The following is a 23596-nucleotide window of genomic DNA, read 5'->3' on the forward strand; positions in this document are numbered from 1 at the left end:
TAAAGTCTATTTTATCAGAGATGAGAATTGCAACTCCTGCTTTTTTTTGCTCTCCATTAGCTTGGTAAATCTTCCTCCATCCCTTTATTTTGAGCCTTTGTGTATCCTTGCATGTGAGATGGGTTTCCTGGATACAGCACACTGATGGGTTTTGGCTTTTTATCCAATTTTCCAGTCTGTGTCTTTTGATTGGTGCATTTAGTTTATTTACATTTAGGGTTAATAATGTTATGTGTGAATTTGATACTGCCATTTTGATGCTAAGTGGCTGTTTTGCCTGTTAGTTGTTGTAGATTCTTCATTATGTTGATGCTCTTTAGCATTTAGTGTGATTTTGGAATGGCTGGTACTGGTTGTTCCTTTCTATGTGTAGTGCCTCTTTGAGGAGCTCTTGTAAAGCAGGCCTGGTGGTGACAAAATCTCTGAGTACTTGCTTGTTCGCAAAGGATTTTATTTTTCCTTCACTTCTGAAGCTCAGTTTGGCTGGATATGAAATTCTGGGTTGAAAGTTCTTTTCTTTAAGAATGTTGAATATTGGCCCCCACTCTCTTCTGGCTTGTAGTGTTTCTGCCGAGAGATCTGCTATGAGTCTGATGGGCTTCCCTTTGTGGGTAACTCGACCTTTCTCTCTGGCTGCCCTTAGTATTTTCTCCTTTATTTCAACCTTGTTGAATCTGACGATTATGTGCCTTGGGGTTGCTCTTCTTGCGGAATATCTTTGTGGTGTTCTCTGTATTTCCTGCATTTGAGTGTTGGCCTGTCTTGTTAGGTGGGGGAAGTTTTCCTGGATGATGTCCTGAAGAGTGTTTTCCAGCTTGGATTCATTCTCTTCGTCCCCTTCTGGTACACCTATCAAACGTAGGTTAGGTTTTTTCACATAGTCCCACATTTCTTGGAGACTTTGTTCATTCCTTTTTGTGCTTTTTTCTCTAATCTTGGTTTCTCGTTTAATTTCACTGAGTTGGTCTTCGACTTCTGATATTCTTTCTTCTGCTTGGTCAATTCGGCTATTGAAACTTGTGTTTGCTTCGTGAAGTTCTCGTATTGTGTTTTTCAGCTCCTTTAATTCATTCATATTCCTCTCTAAGTTATCCATTCTTGTTATCATTTACTCATATCTTTTTTTAAGTTCCTTAGTTTCTTTGCATTGATTTAATACATGTTCTTTTAGCTCACAAAAGTTTCTCATTATCCACCTTCTGAAGTCTAATTCTGTCATTTCATCACAGTCATTCTCCGTCCAGCTCTGTTTCCTTGCTGGTGAGGAGTTTTGGTTTTTTCTAGGAGGCGAGGTGTTCTGGTTTTGGGTGTTTTCCTCCTTTTTGCGCTGGTTTCTTCCCATCTTTGTGGGTTTATCCACTTGTCGTCTGTGTAGTTGCTGACTTTTCGATTGGGTCTCTGAGTGGACACCCAGATTGTTGATGATGAAGTATTTCTGTTACTTGGTTTTCCTTCTACCTGCCTAGCCCCTTCACTGTACGACTGCTGAGGTCCACTCCAGGCCCTGCTTGTCTGGGGTGCACCTCTAGCAGCTGTGGCACAGTGAGGGATGCTACCAGTTTCTTTTTCTGCTATCTTTGTCCCAGGATGATGCCTGCCAAATGTCAGTCTTTTGGATATAGAGGGGTCAGGGAGCTGCTTGAGGAGACAGTCTGTTCTTTTTAGAAGCTCAATTTCTGAGCTGTGAGCTCTGTAGTTCATTCAGGGCTGTTAGGCTGCTATGTTTGATTCTGCTGCAACAGAGCTCATTAAAAAAACCCTTTTTTTCTCAAATGCTCTGTGTTGGGGGGTTCGGGCTTTATTTTTCGATGTTTGTTGAGGTGTCCTGCCCAGCTAGGAGGCAGACTAGCCACTGTTTGCCTGCTGAGTCTCCGCCCTGCTGTTGTCTGATTCGCCCTGTTCCTGCAGGCTCTGCTGTGGTCTCTGCCACGCCCTGCGGAGGAGTCTTTTTGTTGTAGTGTGTTGCCTCGGCAACGGCATGCTGCCTCAGCAGTGGGCGTGTATCTCAGTTGGGGTGGGTTGCCTCGGTAGTGGTAGTGCTGCCGCCGCCCCGGCTGCCAGCTTCGCCAGGAAGACTTACTGCCTTGTGTCCCGTGTCTCCCTTACACTTGGGAGTTTCCCCGTTCTGTGGGCAACAAAGATCAGTCTGGAAATACAACTCTGACTCACCTCTTTGCGGATTCAACGCGAGCTCCAATCCTAGGTTGTTCTCACAGCGCCATCTTGAGTCCTCCAGCCCTTTTTTTTTTATAAGATGAAGTCCGTCACCCTGGCTGGAGTGCAGTGGCACTATCCTGGCTCACTGCAACCTCCACCTCCCAGGTTCAAGCAATTCTCCTGCCGCAGCCTCCTGAGTAGATGGGATTACAGGTGCACACCACCAAGCCAGGCTAATTTTCATATTTTTAGTAGAGACGGGGTTTCACCATGTTAGCCAGGCTGGTCTCTTGACCTCAAGTAACCTGCCCATCTTGGCCTTTCAAAGTGCTACGATTACAGATGTGAGTTACCACGCATGCCCTCAAACTCCATTTTCTGACTCACCAGTGCAACAGTGCGGTTTCATGAAATGAATTTATCATTAACCTAGGTGAAGGGAAAGGCTTTTTCTAACTGTGAGTTAAACTCCAGATGCAATAAAAAATAGATTACTGAATTTGACTATATAAAAATTTTTTTTTTTAATTTGCACAGCAAAAAGCATCATGAACAAAGTCAAAAACAAGTGACAAACTGGGAGAAAATTTTTGCAATATGACAAAAGGGTGCAATTCTTAATGTAGAAAGTACTCTTTAAAATTGATGGCCCAAATAACAAAACCCTACAGAAAAATGGGAAAATAATGTGAAAAGACAATACATTGAAAACGTATTAAAATGACCCTTGTGCAGATGAAAAACTGTTCAAAGTTACTCATAATTAGAATCACGTGAAGTTACCACTATCTAACTGGCAAAAATTAAAAAGTATGAGAACACATTCTATTGATGAGACTTTGAAGAAACAGACTTCACTCAGTGGAATGAAAACTGTACAAATCCTCTGAAGGAGAATTTGGCAATATCTAACAAACCTACAAATGTATTTACCTTTGGGCCTAACAACTATATTTCTGGAAACCTACCCTGAAGATATAACTCAAACAATACTAAAATTTATATAATCAGGTTATTCACTATAATGTTGTTTGTCATGACCAAATGTAGGGAAGAAGGATTAAATACATGAAAGATGGGTGGTGTAAGGTCCAGTGTATCTATAAAATAGATTCTTCTGTGGCTACAAAAAAATGAATGAGGTAGATCTCTATGTGTGAAAGAAATACAAGAAGGATAAGCCAGAGATTAAAGATATATTGCCACCTACATGAGATCTGTAGAAAAAAGGGAATAGATGGAAAGGGGGTAGTTGGAATGAGAAAAGAGTGGTAGCTCTCTGAGTACACTTTTGTGTATAGCATTGAGTGTTAGAAATTTAGTAATATTTCACATAGCTAAAAAGTGAATAACTAAAATCAACCAGGATATTGAGGAAACCCAAAGTAGAATGCAATTAGTTACAAATGAACCTAACTTTTTATAAATAACAAAACCACATTGAAAGGTAAAATGATTATTAAGCATTCTTTGGATTTTAAAAATGAATTGTGCAGGCTGGGCGTGGTGGCTCATGCCTGTAATCCCAGCACTTTGGGAGGCTGAGGCAGGCAGATCACTTAGATCAGGAGTTTAAGACCAGCCTGACTAACATGGTGAAATCCCACCTCTACTAAAAATACAAAAATTAGCCAGACACAGTGGTGCATACCTGTAATTCCAGCTACTTGGGAGGCTGAAGCAGGAGAATAGCTTTGGGTAGGCCCAGAAGCAGGGACACTTTTATGTATAGCATTGAATGTTAGAAATTTAGTAATATTTCATATAGCCAAAAAATGAAATAACTAAAATCAATCAGGATATTGAGGAAACCTGAACCCTGGAGATGGAGGTTACAGTGAGCTGAGATCATGCCACTGCACTGCAGCTTGACTGACAGAGCAAGATTCATCTCAAAAAAAGAAAAAGAAAGAAGGAAGGAAAGAAAAACAAAGAGGGAAACAATGCAAAACAAAACAAGATCATTCCTGTGACCAGTCACAACAAAGCTAAGGCTTGGGAGCGCTGCACTTCCGGGAGGTGGTCACAATTGGCCTTGGATTTCCTGCTTGTCTACTCCTGGGTCTCCTCAGACCACCAGCTATCCCTTCCTGAACCACCACGCGTAGCTTGCTACGACATCATCCTTTCTCTCTCTCTGGCATTTCAGTGTTTTAAGCCTTATCTCTCACTGAGCAATGGGAATATGGTTGCCCTGTACAGGACTTTCAAGCCACAGTGAGCATAGAGGGAGCCTCACTTTTGCACGAGGTGGCCTTTGCACAGGCAGCCATCAATGCTCTGAAGATACAAAGAGGGCCCCTCTATCAGGTCATCTTCCCAACTCAATTCAACCACAGGAGTGAGAGGATACATCAAGCTCAATGCAAACTATGAACTTAGAATATCTGGTTACCATATTACTTCCTGTTTGGAAGAAAGCTCTTGATATTTCTGTGCCATGAGATTGTTGTAAAACATCTGCCATTCAGGCCACTGTATTGGTTTCTAAAAACTTTACAAATGCAGAGTGGTTGCTATCACTCTCCGTTCCCTGTCCCTTCCCTCAAAGTCTCAGAGCAGTTCCAGCCAACCAGCACTGGATTTTCTCTGTCTGGATTCATCATCAATGGCTTTTCTGAGTTCTTCTAGATCTACCAGCTACCACCTGACCAAAGCTATTAGATCAATATCCCTGACTGGTGGACATCCTATTGTCCTTTTCCCAGGCACTTGATATATATGTGCCACCCAGTTGCCAATATACACAGCTTGCACTTTCAACAAAAGAGAGCTAAGGTGAGACTCCAAACCCCAAGCAAGTGACCTGAGCAGACAGTGTCAGTCTAAAACTATAACAAACAGAATAGGTGGCAGCTGTTAGAAAGATAGGCTTTAGCAAAGTACTGTGGTTTATTATGTTTTAAATGTCTAAGCTAAGAGCTTTAAAGTCACACACACACACACACACACACACACACACACACACACAAAGAGTAGTCAGGTTGCACACTGACCACAACAATAAAAACTGTGGGCGGCAGTTTTCTACACAGGAAAATCTAGAAAGTTATGTTTCTAATAATCTTTTTTCCAGCCTCCACCAATTCTCCATCCAAACCTCCAAATCTGAATAAGGAAAAATAATTCAGAGCCGTTGTTTCCAAAGAGTTACTGCCCCTGGATTTTGAGGATCATTCATGGTGTCCATTTGCAAATGACTTGCTTTTTGCTTGGGACTCAGCCTTACAGTGTGTTGGAAGGCAACCTGTATCAGATTTTGAAAACTAGTCTTTCCCAGGTTATTCTTATATACCCTGAAGTGGGGGGCACCACCAGTGTGGTGGGAGAATGCTACAGGTGATGAGAGACAAAACTGGAATCAGCCTTTGGAGAATTAGAACTATTTTAAGTCCATCTCTATTCTCATCCTTCCATTTCCCCAATTTCTGTTAGGCACATTTGAAAATAAACAGTTGCCTGGGTGCAGTGGCTCATGCCTATGATCCCAGCACTTTGGGAGGCCGAGGCAGGAGGATCACCGGAGGTCAGGAATTTGAGACTAGCCTGGCCAACATGGTGAAACCCCATCTTTACTGAAAATATAAAAATTAGCCAGGCATCCTGGTAGGTGCCTCTAATTCCAGCTACTTGGGAGGCTGGGGCAGGAGAATAGCTTGAACTCAGGAGGCAGCGGTTGCAGTGAGCTGAGATCACTCCATTGCACTCCAGCCTAGGGGGCAAGAGTGAGACTGTGTCTCAAAAAAAAAAAAAAAGAAACAAAGAAAAAAAGAAAAGAAACAGCCATTTGTTAAACAGATTGATTACTGAGAATCTATTTTTTTCTCCATAGACTTCTATCATAGAATAACAAAAGTCTGCCAGAATGTTCCTGGATGACAAGCCATTGTTTATTGGTTTATATTTTCTTCCCACTAATGTGGAAATCATGCAGCAACTGTGATGGAGAGTTGTTTGCAACAAGTTTGTAAAACTGGAGAGCAAGGCAGGCAAGGGAAGCTAGGGGGCTGGACTCCCCCTGTGGCCACCAACACATTGTAGGAAGGGGATTTCCTGTCTCCATTTTAAGTGAAATTCTGGCTACACCAAGCAGGGGAATGCATTATCAAACGATAGCAAAGGCTTGCTCTTTCATGGTAACTCAGTGGTCTTCTCAACTCTGACTGTGAACTGGTAGCCCTTCGCACTTGCTCCGGGGTGGGGGGCAGATGGGCTTCCCATGTGCTTAGGATTGACCAAGCATCTCTTAAGTAAAATGAGCTTTTGTAGAAAATTAAAGATCATTACTAAAAAGCTGAGAAGAAAAGCAGGTTCTGAAACCCACTTGTGTTTTTGCCTTTTTAATTTAAAGATTCTGAACTAAATCACAGGGTTATTTTTAGAAGATCTCAGAATTCTAGATGAAATCACCCTCTCTTGGACAGTGTCCAAAGACTATTGCCCAGACCCTGTTTGGGTCAGATGTTCAAATTGCTAAACAGAATCATTTTATGTCAAGATACACCAAACTAATGCAGGTAGACATGAGCTAACATACAGCTAGCTGAGCAAAAACCTGGGCCAAAAATACAAACGAAAATGCAGAAGTCCATATTCTTTACTCTAAGTTTGTAGGTTTTGCCTTAATTTAGTGTATATTTTATTTTGCCTTGGGCTAAAACCAGAGGTGGACTTATCTCAAGGCAAGAGTATATTTTCTAAATCTTTGTGGTCTTCCTCTGCCAGGCCCCAGAAAACTATCTGTGCTCAATGAATATTTATTTGAATTGACCATAAAGATGGTTACATGAATGGTAGTAACCAAGATATTTAACATAAGTGCAAGGTTTATACATTTTAGTGCTTTTAAAAATATATTTTATCTTAATACATCCTTTTAACAAGTTTGTATCATGACCTCTCTTGTTTTCCCAAATTATAAATATGAGAACTGAAGCTTGAGAGTGGTAAAAGCTAGTTCTGTGATTCTAAAATCCTTGTTCACCACCCCACATGCCTAACATTTATTTTATGTTTGGGAAACATACTTATGTGTGTATTAATGTTTTCTTCTCTTGAAATCAGAAAATACACACAGCAGAAAATGAACAAATTGGTCTCTGGCAAAGATGAACTATGAGAAGAAAATACTTTGGAATATTTAAGAACCACCAGACAGCATCTAACATCCTGCTGAAAATAAAATTAAAGGCAGGCATTTTACTGTAGACCTATTTTTCTAATACGGATTGAATATCCTAAATCCAGAAATGCGAAATCTGAAATGCTTCAAAATCCAAAAGTTTCTGAGCACTGACATGATGCTCAAAGAAAATGTTCATTAGAGCTTTCTGGATTTCAGATTTTCAGATGTGAGATGCTCACAAGTATAATTCAGATACTCCAAAGTCAGAAAAAATCTGCAATTAGAGACACTTCTCTTTCAAAGCGTTTGACCTGTATTAATAAAATAAAAATATGTAGGGTAGAGAAATGGGAAAAATAAAATGAAAATATGAAAAGCAGATGATAGACTCCTAAACCCTAACAATAAAAACTTAGAAAGTTGGAGAAATAAGGTGTTAGTGGAGAAATGTGGATTCTAATACCATGCTAGAAAAGTACAATTTGGTTCAACATTTATAAAAAAGAATTTTGTAGTATGTAAAGTCTAAAAGCCACACAGTTAAGGATATTCATTATGACATTGTCCATATAACTAAAAATGTAGAAGCATCAGAACCTTGTACAATCATGTTCTTATTGACATAGAAAGATAGCCACATTATATTATTAAATGGAAATATTCTTTGAAAAATATTATAATTCCTCTTTATATTTTGCTCCAAAAATGTGTATATCAATGCCAACACTTTTGAACAGTTTTTTTTTTGTTTCAGGATGCTATATTAGTTATCTATTGCTGTGTAACAAACTATTCCCAAATTTAGCATCTTAAAACAAAAAATATGATAATCTCACAGAGTCTGTGAAGGTTAGGAACCTGGGCTTGGTTGCATGGTTGGCTCAGATTCTCTCATGAGATTACATTCAAGTTGTTGACTGTCTGTCCCAGACTTGCAGTCTCTGAAGCTTTGGTTAGGGCTACAGGAAACACTTCCAAGTGCATTCATATTGCTTTTAGCAAGAAGTTTCAGTTCTTTGCGACACTGGCTGCTCATAACATGGCTTCCCCAGAGAGAGTGATGGGAGAGAGAGAAAGAGAGATAGAGAGGCGAGGCAGGCGGGGGGTGGGGGGGGGAGAGAGAGAGAGAGAGAGAGAGAGACTGAGACTAAGGCACGAGCCACAGTGCCTTTTATAAGATAATTTCAACTTCAGGCAAATTTTGATATAATGTGGGCAGTCTATGATAGTGTGACTACAGGAGGCAGGCATCATTGAAAGCTGTCTTGCGGCTTGGCTCTCATAGCCCATCCTAATCATCCTTAATGATTCACATTCCTCTAAAAAATATGGATTCCAAGGCCCACAAAAGTTTCACTTCATTATGGCATCAGCTCACAGTCTATAATCCCCTCATGTAAATTCAGTTTAGATGCAAATAAGGCTCTTCAGGTGTTGTTCCTTAAGTACAGATTCTCGGGAGAGGACTCAAGATGGCGCTGTGAGAACAACCCAGGATTGGAGCTTGCGTTGAATCTGCAAACGGTGAGTCAGAGCTGCATTTACAGACTGATCTTTGTTGCCCACAGAACGGGGAAACTCCCAAGTATAAAAAGACACGGGACGCCAGGCAGTAGGTCTGCCTGGCGAAGCCGGCAGCCGGGGCGGTGGCGGCCGGCCTTACCCAGCAATCCCCACAGGGCGTGCGTGTCCGGGTGCCCTGTTGAACCGGCAACCTGAGACTTGAGAGGGCTGGACATGAGACTGAACGAGACTCGAACAATAGCCCAGCCCAGGGGATTGCAGGGACAGATCGTTTGGGATACCCAGTGGGACGAACAAAACCGCGATTTCAAACTATCCCGAGCAGACGGTCCGAGATGCTCTGTGGGGGAGGGGCGTCCACCACTACCAAGGCAACCCGCCCCAACTGAGATACACGCCCACTGCTGACACAGCCAGCCGTTGCCGAGGCAACCCGCCCCAACTGAGATACACGCCTACTGCTGACGCAGCCAGCCATTGCCGAGGCAACCCGCCCCAACTGAGATACATGCCCACTGCTGACGCAGCCAGCCGTTGCCGAGGCAACCCGTCCCTACTGAGATACACGCCCACTGCTGATGCAGCCTGCCGTTGCTGAGGCAACACGCTACAACAAAGAGACTCCGCCGCAGGGCGTGGCGGAGACCACAGCAGAGCCTGCAGGAACAGGGCGAATCACACAACAGCAGGGCGGAGCCTCGGCAGCCAAACAGTGGCTAGTCTGCCTTCTAGCTGGGCAGGACACCTCATCGAACATCCAAAAATAAAGCCCAAACCCCTCAACACAGAGCATTTGAGAAAAAAAAAAAAAAAAAGGGTTTTTTAATGAGCTCTGTTGCAGCAGAATCAAACATAGCAGCCTAACAGCCCTGAATGAACAACAGAGCGCACAGCTCAGCAATTAAGCCCGTATAAAGTACAAACTGTCTCCTCAAGCAGCTCCCTGACCCCTCTATAGCCAAAAGACTGACATTAGGCAGGCATCATCCTGGGACAAAGATAGCAGAAAAAAAAACTGGTAGCATCGCTCGCTGTGCCACAGCTGCTAGAGGTGCACCCCAGACAAGCAGGGTCTGGAGCGGACCTCAGCAGTCGTACAGCAAAGGGGCTAGACTGGTAGAAGGAAAACCAAGCAACAGAAATACTTCATCATCAACATTCCAGGTGTCCACTCAGAGACCCAATCGAAAATTCAGCAACTACGCAAACGACCAGCGGACAAATCCACAAAGATGGGAAGAAACCAGCGCAAAAAGGAGGAAAACACCTGAAACCAGAACACCTCGCCTCCTAGAAAGGACCAAAACTCCTCACCAGCTAGGGAACAAAGCTGGACGGAGAATGACTGTGACAAAATGATGGAATTAGACTTCAGAAGATGGATAATGAGAAACTTTTGTGAGCTAAAAGATCATGTATTAAATCAATGCAAAGAAACTAAGAACCTTGAAAAAAGATTTGAAAAAAGATTCGAGGAAATGATAACAAGAATGGATAACTTAGAGAGGAATATGAATGAATTAAAGGGGCTGAAAAACACAATACAAGAACTTCGCGAAGCAAACTCAAGTTTCAATAGCCGAATTGACCAAGTAGAAGAAAGTGTATCTGAAGTCGAAGACCAACTCAATGAAATAAAACGAGAAACCAAGATCAGAGAAAAAGCGCGAAAAGGAATGAACAAAGTCTCCAAGAAATGTGGGACTATGTGAAAAGACCTAACCTACGTTTGATAGGTGTACCAGAAGGGGACGAAGAGAATGAATCCAAGCTGGAAAATACTCTTCAGGACATCATCCAGGAAAATTTCCCCCACCTAGCAAGACAGGCCAACACTCAAATGCAGGAAATACAGAGAACACCACAAAGATATTCCGCAAGAAGAGCAACCCCAAGGCACATAATCGTCAGATTCAACAGGGTTGAAATAAAGGAGAGAATACTAAGGGCAGCCAGAGAGAAAGGTCGGGTCACCCACAAAGGGAAGCCCATCAGACTCACAGCAGATCTCTCGGCAGAAACACTACAAACCAGAAGAGAGTGGGCCAATATTCAACATTCTTAAAGAAAAGAACTTTCAACCCAGAATTTCATATCCAGCCAAACGGAGCTTCAGAAGTGAAGGAAAAATAAAATCCTTTGCGAACAAGCAAGTACTCAGAGATTTTGTCACCACCAGGCCTGCTTTACAAGAGCTCCTCAAAGAGGCACTACACATAGAAAGGAACAACCAGTACCAGCCATTCCAAAATCACACTGAATGCTAAAGAGCTTCAACATAATAAAGAATCTACAGCAACTAACAGGCAAAACAGCCACTTAGCATCAAAATGGCAGTATCAAATTCACACATAACAATATTAACCCTAAATGTAAATGGACTAAATGCACCAATCAAAAGACACAGACTGGAAAATTGGATAAAAAGCCAAAACCCATCAGTGTGCTGTATCCAGGAAACCCATCTCACATGCAAGGATACACAAAGGCTCAAAATAAAGGGATGGAGGAAGATTTACCAAGCTAATGGAGAGCAAAAAAAAGCAGGAGTTGCAATTCTCATCTCTGATAAAATAGACTTTAAAGCAACAAAGATCAAAAGAGACAAAGAAGGCCATTACATAATGGTAAAAGGATCGATACAACAAGAAGAGCTAACGATCCTAAACATATAATGACCCAATGCAGGAGCACCCAGATACATAAGGCAAGTTCTTAATGACTTACAAAAGGACTTAGACTCCCACACAATAATAGTGGGAGACTTTAACACTCCACTGTCAATACTAGACAGATCAACCAGACAGAAAATCAACAAGGATATCCAGGGCTTGAACTCAGACCTGGAGCAAGCAAACCTGATAGACATTTACAGAACTCTCCACCCCAAATCCACAGAATACACATTCTTCTCAGCACCACATCACACCTACTCAAAAATTGACCACATAATTGGAAGTAAAGCACTGCTCAACAAATGCAAAACAACTGAAATCATAACAAACAGCCTCTCAGACCATAGTGCAATCAAGTTAGAACTCAGAATTCAGAAACCGACCCAGAACCGCACAGCTTCATGGAAACTGAACAACTGGCTCTTGAATGTTGACTGCGTAAACAACGAAATGAAGGCAGAAATAAAGAAGTTCTTCGAAACCAATGAGAACGAAGACACAACATGCCAGAAGCACTGGGACACATTTAAAGCAGTCTCTAGAGGAAAGTATATAGCAATAAGTGCCCATATGAGGAGAATGGAGAGATCCAAAATTGACACCCTATTGTCAAAATTGAAAGAGCTAGAGGAGCAAGATCAACAAAACTCAAAACCCAGCAGAAGACAAGAAATAACTAAGATCAGAGCTGAGCTGAAGGAGATTGAGACACGAAAAACCCTTCAAAAAATCAATAAATCCAAGAGCTGCTTTTTTGAAAAGATCAACAAAATAGACAGACCACTAGCCAGATTGATTAAAAAGAAAAGAGAGAACAACCAAATAGATGCAATAAAAAATGATAAAGGGGAAATCACCACAGATTCCACAGAAATTCAGACCATCAGAGAATATTACAATCAACTCTATGCGCATAAACTAGTAAACCTGGAAGAAATGGATAAATTCCTGGACTCCTGTGTCCTCCCAAGCCTAAACCAGGAGGAAGCTGAAACTATGACTAGACCAATAACAAGGTCTGAAGTTGAGGCAGCAATTAAGAGCCTACCACACAAAAAAAGCCCAGGTCCAGACAAGTTCACAGTCGAATTCTACCAGACACACAAGGAGGAGCTGGTACCATTCCTTCTAAAACTATTTCAAACAATCCAAAAAGAGGGAATCCTTCCCAAATCATTTTATGAGACCAACATCATCCTGATACCAAAACCCGGCAGAGACCCAACGAGAAAAGGAAACTTCAGGCCAATATCCATGATGAACATAGATGCAAAAATCTTCAATAAAATATTGGCAAGCCGATTGCAACAGCAAATCAAAAAACTTATTCATCATGATCAAGTAGGATTCATCCCAGGGATGCAAGGCTGGTTCAACATACGCAAGTCTATCAACGTAATTCACCACATAAACAGAACCAAAAACAAAAACCACATGATTATCTCAATTGACGCAGAGAAGGCATTTGACAAAATTCAACAGCCCTTTATGCTAAAAACCCTCAGTAAACTCGGTATTGAAGGAACGTATCTCAAAGTAATAAAAGCTATTTATGACAAACCAACGGCCAATATCATACTGAATGGGCAAAAGCTGGAAGCATTCCCTTTAAAATCTGGCACTAGACAAGGATGCCCTCTCTCACCACTCCTATTCAATATAGTACTGGAATTTCTAGCCAGAGCAATCAGGCAAGAAAAAGAAATAAAGGGTATTCAAATAGGAAAGGTGGAAGCCAAATTGTCTCTATTTGCAGACGACATGATAGTATACCTAGAAGACCCCATTGCCTCAGCCCAAAAACTCCTGAAACTGATAAGCAACTTCAGCAAAGTCTCAGGATATAAAATCAATGTGCAAAAATCACAAGCATTCGTCTACACCAATAACAGTCTTAAAGAAAGACAAATCAAGAGCGAACTGCCATTCGCAATTGCTACAAAAAGAATAAAATACCTTGGAATACAACTCACAAGGAACGTAAGGGACCTCTTCAAGGAGAACTACAAACCACTGCTCAACGAAATCAGAGAGGACACAAACAGATGGAGAAACGTTCCATGTTCATGGTTAGGAAGAATTAACATCGTGAAAATGACTATACTGCCCAAAGTCATTTACAGAATCAACGCTATCCCCATCAAGCTACCATTGACTTTCTTAACAGAACTGGAAAAAACCACCATGAACTTCATATGGAACCAAAAGAGAGCCCACATAGCCAAGTCAATTCTAAGCAAAAAGAACACAGCGGGGGGCATCACACTACCGGATTTCAAACTATACTACAAGGCTACAGTAATCAAAACAGCACGGTACTGGTACCAAAACAGAGATATAGACCAATGGAACAAAACAGAGGCACCGGAGGCAACACAACATACATACAACTATACAATCTTTGATAAACCCGACAAAAACAAGCAATGGGGAAAGGATTCCATGTTTAACAAATGGTGTTGGGAAAACTGGCTAGCCATGTGCAGAAAGCAGAAACTGGACCCCTTCCTGACACCTTACACTAAAATTAACTCCAGATGGATTAAAGACTTAAACATTAGACCTGGCACCATAAAAATCCTAGAAGGAAATCTAGGCAAAACCATCCAGGACATAGGAGTAGGCAAGGACTTCATGAAAAAAACACCAAAAGCATTGGCAACAAAAGCCAAAATAGACAAATGGAACCTAATGAAACTCCACAGCTTCTGCACGGCAAAAGAAACAGTCACTAGAGTGGATCGGCAACCAACAGAATGGGAAAAAATTTTCGCAGTCTACCCATCTGACAAAGGGCTGATATCCAGAATTTACAAAGAACTCAAACAGATTTACAGGAAAAAAACAAACAAGCCCATTCAAAAGTGGGCAAAGGATATGAACAGATACTTTATGAAAGAAGACATATATGAGGCCAACAATCATATGAAAAAATGCTCATCGTCACTGGTCATCAGAGAGATGCAAATCAAAACCACATTGAGATACCATCTCACGCTAGTTAGAATGGCGATCATTAAAAAATCTGGAGACAACAGATGCTGGAGAGGATGTGGAGAAAAAGGAACACTTTTACACTGTTGGTGGGAGTGTAAATTAGTTCAACCATTGTGGAAGACAGTGTGGCGATTCCTCAAGGCCTTAGAAATAGAAATCCCATTTGACCCAGCAATCCCATTACTGGGTATATATCCAAAAGACTATACATCGTTCTACTATAAGGACACATGTACACGAATGTTCATTGCAGCACTGTTTACAATAGCAAAGACCTGGAATCAACCCAAATGCCCATTGATAATAGACTGGATTGGAAAAATGTGGCACATATACACCATGGAATATTATGCAGCAATCAGAAATGATGAGTTCGTGTCGTTTGTAGGGACATGGATGAATCTGGAAAACTTCATCCTCAGGAAACTGACACAAGAACAGAAAATGAAACACCGCATATTCTCACTCATAGGTGGGTGATGAAAAATGAGAACAGATGGACACAGAAAGGGGAGTACTAAACAGTGGGGTCTATTGGGGGGAAAAGGGGAGGGCCAGTGGGAGGGGGAGATGGGGAGGGATAGCCTGGGAAGAAATGCCAAACGTGGGTGAAGGGGAGAAGAAAAGCAAAGCACACTGCCATGTGTGTACCTACGCAACTGTCTTGCATGCTCTGCTTATGTACCCCAAAACCTATAATCCAATAAAAAATTAAAAAAAAAAAAAAAGTACAGATTCTCTCCATTTGAAGGTTGTTAACTAAGGAGACAAGTTGTCCTCTAATATACAATGGTGGAACAGGACAGGATAACTGCTATGTATACTCTTACTCCAAAAGGAGAAAAATGGGAAAAATGCAGGAATCAGTGGTCCATATAAATTCTGACATCCAGCTGAGCAAACACTGAATGTTCCTTGATAAGGGCACAGTCCTATGCACACCCAGGTGGTTGGATTCTCTGTGACCCTTGGCTCTACCCTCTGGGTTCTTGCTTCTTCCTCTGAGGCATCCTGACTTTTCATGAAAGGTAGCACTTGTTTGTAGCTGGGTGCTTTTTTTTTTTTCTCCACTTGTTCCGCAATTGTAGAAGATAAGTGACTCTATTCATTTTGTATTGTCTCTGTACCTTTCAGCACACGCTGAAAGATCTTTGGCTGATATAATTCTTTTAAAAACTTTGTGCATTTCCTGTGAATCTTTGGAGAGGTTCATTGCATTAGACAAAAGCTGCACCCACAAATCTCTTTGACATAGGCCCTTGGGGGTGTTGAAAAGGCTGACAGAGGATGCCCTCAAGCTTCCTAGAAACTCTATTGTGTAATTAAGAGAGTCTGAAAAACATCCTTGTAATCCCAGAAGGCCTTTTGCATGACTCAAGACTTACCTTTTTTTTTTTTTTTTGAGAGGGAATCTCACTCTGTCACACCATCTCAGCTCACTGGCACTTCTGCCTCCCAGGTTCAAGATTCTCCTGCCTCAGCCACTCAAGCAGTTGGAACTACAGGTGCCGGCCACTACACCCAGCTAATTTTTTTTGGCATTTTTAGTAGAGACAGGGTTTCACCGTGTTGGCCAGGATGATCTCAATCTCTTGACCTTGTGATCTGCCCGCCTCAGCCTCCCAAAGTGCTGGGATTACAGGTGTGAGCCACTGCACCCAACAAGACTTACCTTTAATCTTTTTCAGTTCTTAAAGAATTGTACAATCGTTTCCTGGGCTTTATCCTTAGATTACGCATTTCTGGGAACATCCTGGATTATATTTTTGCTCTGAAGCCATTTTAATTTTAGCATTGTCTGCTGCTGTGGTTATACTGTGTCCTCCAAAAGGACATGTTGAAGTACTAACCCCTGGTACCTGTGTCTTTGCCGAGGTAATCAGGTTAAAATGAGGTAATCAGGGTGGGTCCTGATCCAATATGACTAAGTGCCCTGACAAAGAGAAGAGACAGCAGAGACATATGGGAAGATATCATGGGCATGCCGCATGATGACAGAGGGGGAGATTGGAGAGATGTGGCTGCAAACCAAGGATTGCCAGCAGCAACCAGAAGCCAGAAAGGGCAAGGAAGGACTCTACCCAGGGTCTCAGAGGGAGCATGGCTCTGCTGCCTCCATGATTTCAGACTTCTGGCTTCCAGAGCTGTGAGAAAATAAATCTCTGTTATTTTAAGCCACCTAGTCTGTGGTGCTTTGTCACAACAGCCCTAGTAAATGAACACATTGACCATATGGAGAGCTTGTGGATCTTCAAAACCATATTAAGTGCCAGGTCCTTCATGTTAAAAGCTCTTTCCTTGAGGTTCTCTCTCTCTTCTTGCACGTCACTATAAGCTGCAATAAGAAGGCAGGCAGCATCTTCAGCTTGCAGGATGGACATCTCCTTCACTGGATCGCCTCATTGATTGGGTACATTTTCGACTTTCTACATAACTTCAGGCAACAGTGTTGCTACAGCTCTGCCACTACAGAACAAGGATCCTCTTCCTTCATTTTCCAATAATTTTACCTCACTTTCCCACAAGTACTCACCTACAGTTTAAGACCGTAAAGGTTTCTGGTAACCCTTTCTTCAAGCCATTTTAAGCTTCCACTAGGACTGTTCTCAAAGCTCATTGCACAGCTGCAAAGCCACACTCCCACTGAGGCTTTTGTTATGTCAGCACCCAACCTTTGGGTACCCAAATCCGGATTAGGTGTCTGTTGCTGTGTAACAACCTGCCCCAAACCCAGTGGATGAAAACACCAAACATTCATTATGTACACAGTTTTCAAAGTCTGGGAATCCAGAAGCTGCTTGATAATGTGGTTCTGGCTCAGGGACTCTCATGAGGTTGCAGCGAGTGTTGACTGTCCCATGCTTGCAGTCTGTGAAGCTGTGACTGGGGCTGCAGGTTATGCTTCCAACATTACCCATGTGGTTGTGGGCAGGAAGCTTCAGTTCCTTGCCACCTGGGCCTCCCTATAGGGCATATTTATGACATGGTTTTGCCCAGAGTTATTAGAGATAGGGAAAGAGAGATAGTGCAATAGAGTGACAAATATGGGTCATAATGTTTTGTATCTGGAAGAAACATGCCATTATTTCTGCTGTATGTCACACAGATCAACTCTGGTACAGCACGGGAGAGAACACTCAAGGGTGCAAATATCAGGAGAAAGGATTATTGGAGGGGGTCCATCTTGGAGGACAAAATGTATTCTGTACACACAGGCTTATGGTTATGGGGTCATCATTTTGCTTTTCTAGTTAATGCTTTTGATAAAATTAATATTACCAACTAGTAGAGGCTGAATTGTGTATCTAAATTTAAACATTGATGTCCCAACTCCTAGTACATCAGGATGTGACGATATTTAGAGACGGGAGTCTTGAGATAGGTGATTCGGTTCAAATGAACCTGTTACAGTGGGGCCCTAATGCGATATGTCAGTATTCTTATAAGAAGAAGGGCACCAGGGGTGTGGGTGCATGGATGGATGGCCGTGAGAGGTAGCAAGGGGGCAGCCACTGCAAGCCAAGGAGAGAGGCTCCAAGAAAACCAACCCCTTGGGAAACTTGATCTTGAACTTCCAGCCCCAGAACTGTGAGAAAATAAATTTCCGTTGTTTAAGGCACTCGGTCTGTGGCATTTTCTCAGGGCAGCCCCGTCTAACTAATATAACAATCTTTTGAGAGATATCTGAAAATATCTTGCTTTTGCCAACACACATTTACTCATTGTTTACTTTTGAAAATCTTTTAAAATATCATTTTTGTTTTGATATGTATAGTTATACATCAACGCATATAATTAGATTTGTTTCTATCACAGTGTGTAATCTAATCTAATCTGAGAGTCTGTGCTTTTACTAGGAGGATTGAAACCTCTTTTATTTCATATTATAGTCCATTTTAAATCTAATCCCCCACTTTCCAGAGGTGGGAGCTGGAGGGATTTATGGCTCTCTAGGATGAAAATGTATCAAAAGCTGCCTCTCCACTGCTTATTGTGGACTGACTTAAGGGATCATATTGTAATGGAAATGTTGTTTTCAAAGAATTACCAGATCAACTTAGTTCAAGATCAAAGCATTAATCTTTTGGGGCCGGAGAGAGGGGTCTTGAATTGAGCCAAATTAGAAGAGACAAAGGAGATATCACAATTAATGGGAAACAGATTTAGGGAAGCAATCCCAGAGAAATTCTCAAACCAAGGAGCAATTCGCAGTGGGAACTTTTTAACCAGCTCTCCTGGCCTTGGTGTGGGTTCACTTAAAGCAGCCGCACTGGAGTGTCTTTGAGTCTCCTAAGAACATGCTTTCTGATTTGTTCTTTGCTCTGCTCTGATTACACAAACTTCTGGACACTTGTTTATCTTCATTGCTTTGTCTGCCGCAGTGATTTGGAAAACAAGCATTCTGTGTTCAGTAGTTAGGTTAGCTTTCAATTTAATAAAACATATCTATTTCTCTAGTAACTAGAGAAACATAACCTATGTTTCTCTAATTACTAAAGTCAGAACAAAACAAGGTCTTTTGTTTACCCTGTAATTAAAGTAAGAAATTCAGCATGTTTTTACTTTGTCTTTCATCTTACCTTAAAAATAGTACAGACTATTACAGAACCAGTTTATCAAGTTTTTTAAAAAAATAATTTTTTTTCCAAAAAAATATTTTTAGTTTCCATATTTAATTTTAGGACTTTTAAAAAAATTTTTTGAGACAGGGTTGTTGTCCATGCTGGCGTGCAGTGGTGCAAGCTCAGCTCACTGCAACCTCTACCTCCCAGGCTCAAGCGATTTTCCTGCCTCAGACTCCTGAGTAGCTGGGACTACTCAGTTACTTTTTTTGAATTTTTTATAGAGATGAGGTTTTGCCATATTGCCCAGGCTGGTCTCAAACTTCTGAGTTAAAGCAATCTGCCTGCCCTGGCATCCCACAGTGCTGAAATTGCAGGCATGAGCCACCGTGCCCAGGCAATTTTGTGACTATTTTTTGAAAACACATAGTACCACCAATCCTTTTATATCTTGACTTTCTTATTTTTGAGTTATTCATTTTGATTCTGTGTCCTATGGAGTAAGTTTTAAAATAATTTTTTAATGAAGGCTATATTAGTGAAATTGCTTCTGATTCTTAGATATCTAAAAATATATTTCCAGAGCCTGTACTCAGGGATTAAATTTGGCTTGCAACATTATGCTTAGATAACAAAGATTCCTCTTTAGAGGAATACTTATTACTCCATTTGGAGCTAGTGAATGACAGCAGGTAGCCTAATTTTTTCTCTTTTTGAGTAAACTATTATTTTCTGTCTTGTTGCTCACATACTGTTCTCTTTATTCTAGATTTTTCATCTATGTCCAAGCATAAGCCTTTTTTCCCATTAGCATAGGATTTTTTTTACATAAAGGAAATTCTTTTTCTACTATGTCTGTGATTATTATTTCTGCTCCTTTTGTTCCAGCACTTCCAGTGATATTTGTTATTCATAGGTTAGATTTCTACCACTTCAAGCTGTCTCTATGTTCTTTCTTGCCATGTCATTTTCAGCCTTTTCTTCTACAGTCTTAGAAAACAGTTCCCAGATTGCATTGTTAATTCTGCTCTTTACTGCAACTGTAGCATTTTTCCTTTTGGATACATCCATCTCTTATTTTGGCTGGCTCCATGTTTGATATGTGGAGGATATGTGGAATGATTTAAATCCACCTGAATGTGTTCTTGGGGTCTGGTGGAGCCTCACCTCAGATCTATGCCTGGGGAATAAACTGATTTACACAATTCCTACCCTGGCTTCCTGCAGGTTCTCATCCAGTGTAGCTGTGTTCCACAAAGGTGGATCTTGGCAGCTTTCTGCTTCCAGGGGCACTTCTGTTTCCAGAGCATTTCCTAAGAGAATATCCATCCCTATGTACCACCCATCCTTTTCCCTTCTACCCCTGCTGTGTTGTACTTGGAGATGTGACCTTGAAGTTGTTATAAAAAGGGGTGAATTGGAGGGGAAGAGTTGCAGGAACCCAATTCTGGCCTTCTTGGAACCTAATTCCCATGCAGAAGGAGAGAAGCAATCTGGACTCTGGTTACAGCAGCCCTGAACCGCTGGCCTGGACAGAGAGAGGGAGGAGTAAAGCCTTTTCCTGAGATCCCATTGGCTATTCTGTGCTGGATCAGAAGATGAAATAGATATTGCTAGGGTGGACAGTGATCCTTCAAACCAACCTCACTGGCACTGAACTTGGTGGAAATTCCCTCTATATTTCTATCAATGCTGACACAAGGTTTTATGCTTTTTCAGAGCTTCGTAGGGATTTTAATAGGAGACAGAATGCATCTTAGACCAACCCAATGTTAATTTTTACATATGCCTGATGCAGTTCCCCTCCCTGCCTTAGAGAACAAGGTACTCTTCCTAGATATAAAACAATTATTTTTTAACTCCTATGTGGGCTGAAAATTATACCACTCATCAACTCCCATGGCAGCCACGTGATGCTTACAGGTGGAATTCTACAAGACGACCTAAGGGCAGTTAAAGAGAAACATCTGGCCTCTGCAGCAAGCACCACTATCATGCAAAATGGTCTGTAGGAGCTCTAGTCACTTCCAGAAGCTTGTCATTAAGCTGACTCATCTTCTACTAAATTTAACAGATAGTTCACCAGCAAGGATATCCCTTAAACACATGTCAAAAGGAAAAATATAACACAGTTTATCTTTACCTTATAATAAATTCTGACCACCAAACTCCGCTGAAGAACCTGTTCATGAAATTTCACTGCTTTCAACAGAAAGGCGAGATTATAGACTGTGTCCGTGTTAAATGCCAGGAAACTGGAGGAAAAGCACAGTGACCATCATTATTATTTTGGCCTTATCAAAGAATTTCATTTGAAAGAAATAGAGTGGGCTTGTTTTTTCAAAAATATTTTTTTCTATAGAAAAATAGTGTCAATATATATAATCTCCCTATGCCATCTCTCACTGACTGCATTCATAATTCTTTTAAGTAATTTTCTGATAAATGCTTAGCTCAAGTTTATTCTAAGTGGTTGTCCTGTGTCCTTGTATAGAGATTGTTTGGTTTCCTAATTTTTCCACTTACTATTGTATTATAAGTAGTGTTCAATATTTTACATAGTCTTTCTTAATTAATAGCTAAACAATTTCTATGAAGTATAACTCAGGCATTATATAATTCATGTATAATTCAACCATTATACAATTCTTTTTTTTTTTTTTTCAGATAACATCTCACTCTGTTCCCCAGGCTGGACTATAGAGGCATGATCTCAGGTTACTACCACCTCTACCTCCGAGGTTCAAGAAATTCTCCTGCCTCAGCCTCCCAAGTAGTGGGGATTACAGGCGTGAGCCATCATGCCTGGCTAATTTTTGTATTTTTAATAGAGATGGGGTTTTACCATGTTGGCCAGGCTGGTCTTGAACTCCTGACCTTGAGTGATCTGCCTGCCTTGGTCTAACAAAGTGCTGGGATTACAGGCATGAGCCATCGTGCCCAGTCCCCACCATACAATTCTGTCAAGTGAGACTATAATAACCACTGCTGGGTATTTATTATAATTATTATAACTGGATATTAATAATCAAATATATCTGTTACAAAGTATTTGTCAATGAATATTTATTAAATATATTATATATCAGGAATTTGGCTCATTATTTGCTGTGAATTATTCAATTTTATCAATAATTCTAGAATACTATAATTATCCCATGTAAAGTTCAGGAAACTGAGGCTCAGCAAGATTTGGTAACTTGCTCAAGGTCACACAGGCAGAACTCAGTCAAGCTCAGATTTTGTTAAGGAACATCAGTATTTAAAGCAAGAGGCACCCTGGAGGGAAGTGAGAGGGCCATGGACAAGCACAGGCAAGGGTGTGCCACAGAGATGGTGGCTTTCTTCAGCAGGCAGCAATTCCCATCTTTCCCATTTGGCAAATGAGAAAACTGAGGCACAGAGGAGTTAAGAGATGTAAGCACAGACTCAAAACAAGCAAGTTCTCCTTAAAATCTTGTCAGCTTTTCATCATGAAACTCTGTATTTCATGCTGACTTTCTGGACCCACCATGAACCTTTAGATAGCACAGACAATCAGGGGAAGGGTTAATTCACACTTAGGGTTTCCCATAGCGCTGCCGCCTCTTGCCCTCCCCTTTCCCCACTTCCTGAGGAAATAAGTTATTATAAGACCCAAGTAACTTAAATTCACATTAACTAAAAATAAAAAACCCAAGTGGCTGTTGTTGCTTAATCAGAAGGCATGAGAGAAACGTTAAGAAACAACTGATGTAGTGCTTTTGAGAATGCCAAGTGCTGAATTACTAATCACCCTCCATTTAGACAGGGAAGAGGGAGGTATTTACATACCAATTACGAGGAAATTTAAATGATGTCAATGTTTATTCTGCATCTGGGCTTTAAGAAGATTGGGTTTCTGCCTCAGTCTATTTAATAAAAGATATAAAGAACTTCCATATATTATTATTGAAAAGTATGTTTTAGTCATCCAGGGGCCATTATTGGAAACTAGCTTTCCTGGAGTACAGATGGTAGAACATGTTTGTCAACCTGAGGTTGTGAACTGCATGTGCTTCAGGAAGGGGCTCTCACCCACTCACCTAGTCACGTGAGTCACATGTTACATAGCTCCAGGAACCCGCCCACTGCAGATGAGTGTGCAGACTCTCTTTAAAAACAGGAACATCGCTAAAGGCAATCTCCTTGTAACTGCGTATTTTACAAGAAGATTCAAATGACTCTATTTTTAAATAAAGTTTACATTAAAATATATATCATTAGTCATCAGGGAAATGCAAATGGAAACCACGGTGAGGTGGCCTTATACATCCACCAGAATGACTAAAATTAAATACACTGACATGAAGTGTTGCTGAGGATCTGGAGAAAATAGAACTCTCATGCTTGCTGATGGGAGTGTAAAATGGTAAAATCACTTTGCAAAAATTGTCACAGTTTCTCATAAAACTAAATGCACACATACCCTATGATCTAGCAGTTCCATTCCTACTATTTGTCTAAGAGAAATAAAAACATATATTCACCAAAAGGTTTATATAAGAATGCTCATAGCAGTTCTACTCACAGAAGTG

General features: G+C 41.1%; 1 protein-coding gene across 1 annotated transcript in view; it reads right to left on the minus strand.

Annotated features, from left to right (window-relative positions):
• Nucleotides 1-23596, minus strand: part of ACOXL (acyl-CoA oxidase like) — a 389909-nt gene that overhangs the window by 119518 nt on the left and 246795 nt on the right. The window contains 1 exon segment of the mRNA XM_078348358.1: nucleotides 21184-21295. Coding sequence (XP_078204484.1) covers nucleotides 21184-21295 — 112 coding nt within the window.

Source organism: Callithrix jacchus, chromosome 14 (assembly GCF_049354715.1).
Source record: "Callithrix jacchus isolate 240 chromosome 14, calJac240_pri, whole genome shotgun sequence".
NCBI lineage: Eukaryota > Metazoa > Chordata > Mammalia > Primates > Cebidae > Callithrix > Callithrix jacchus.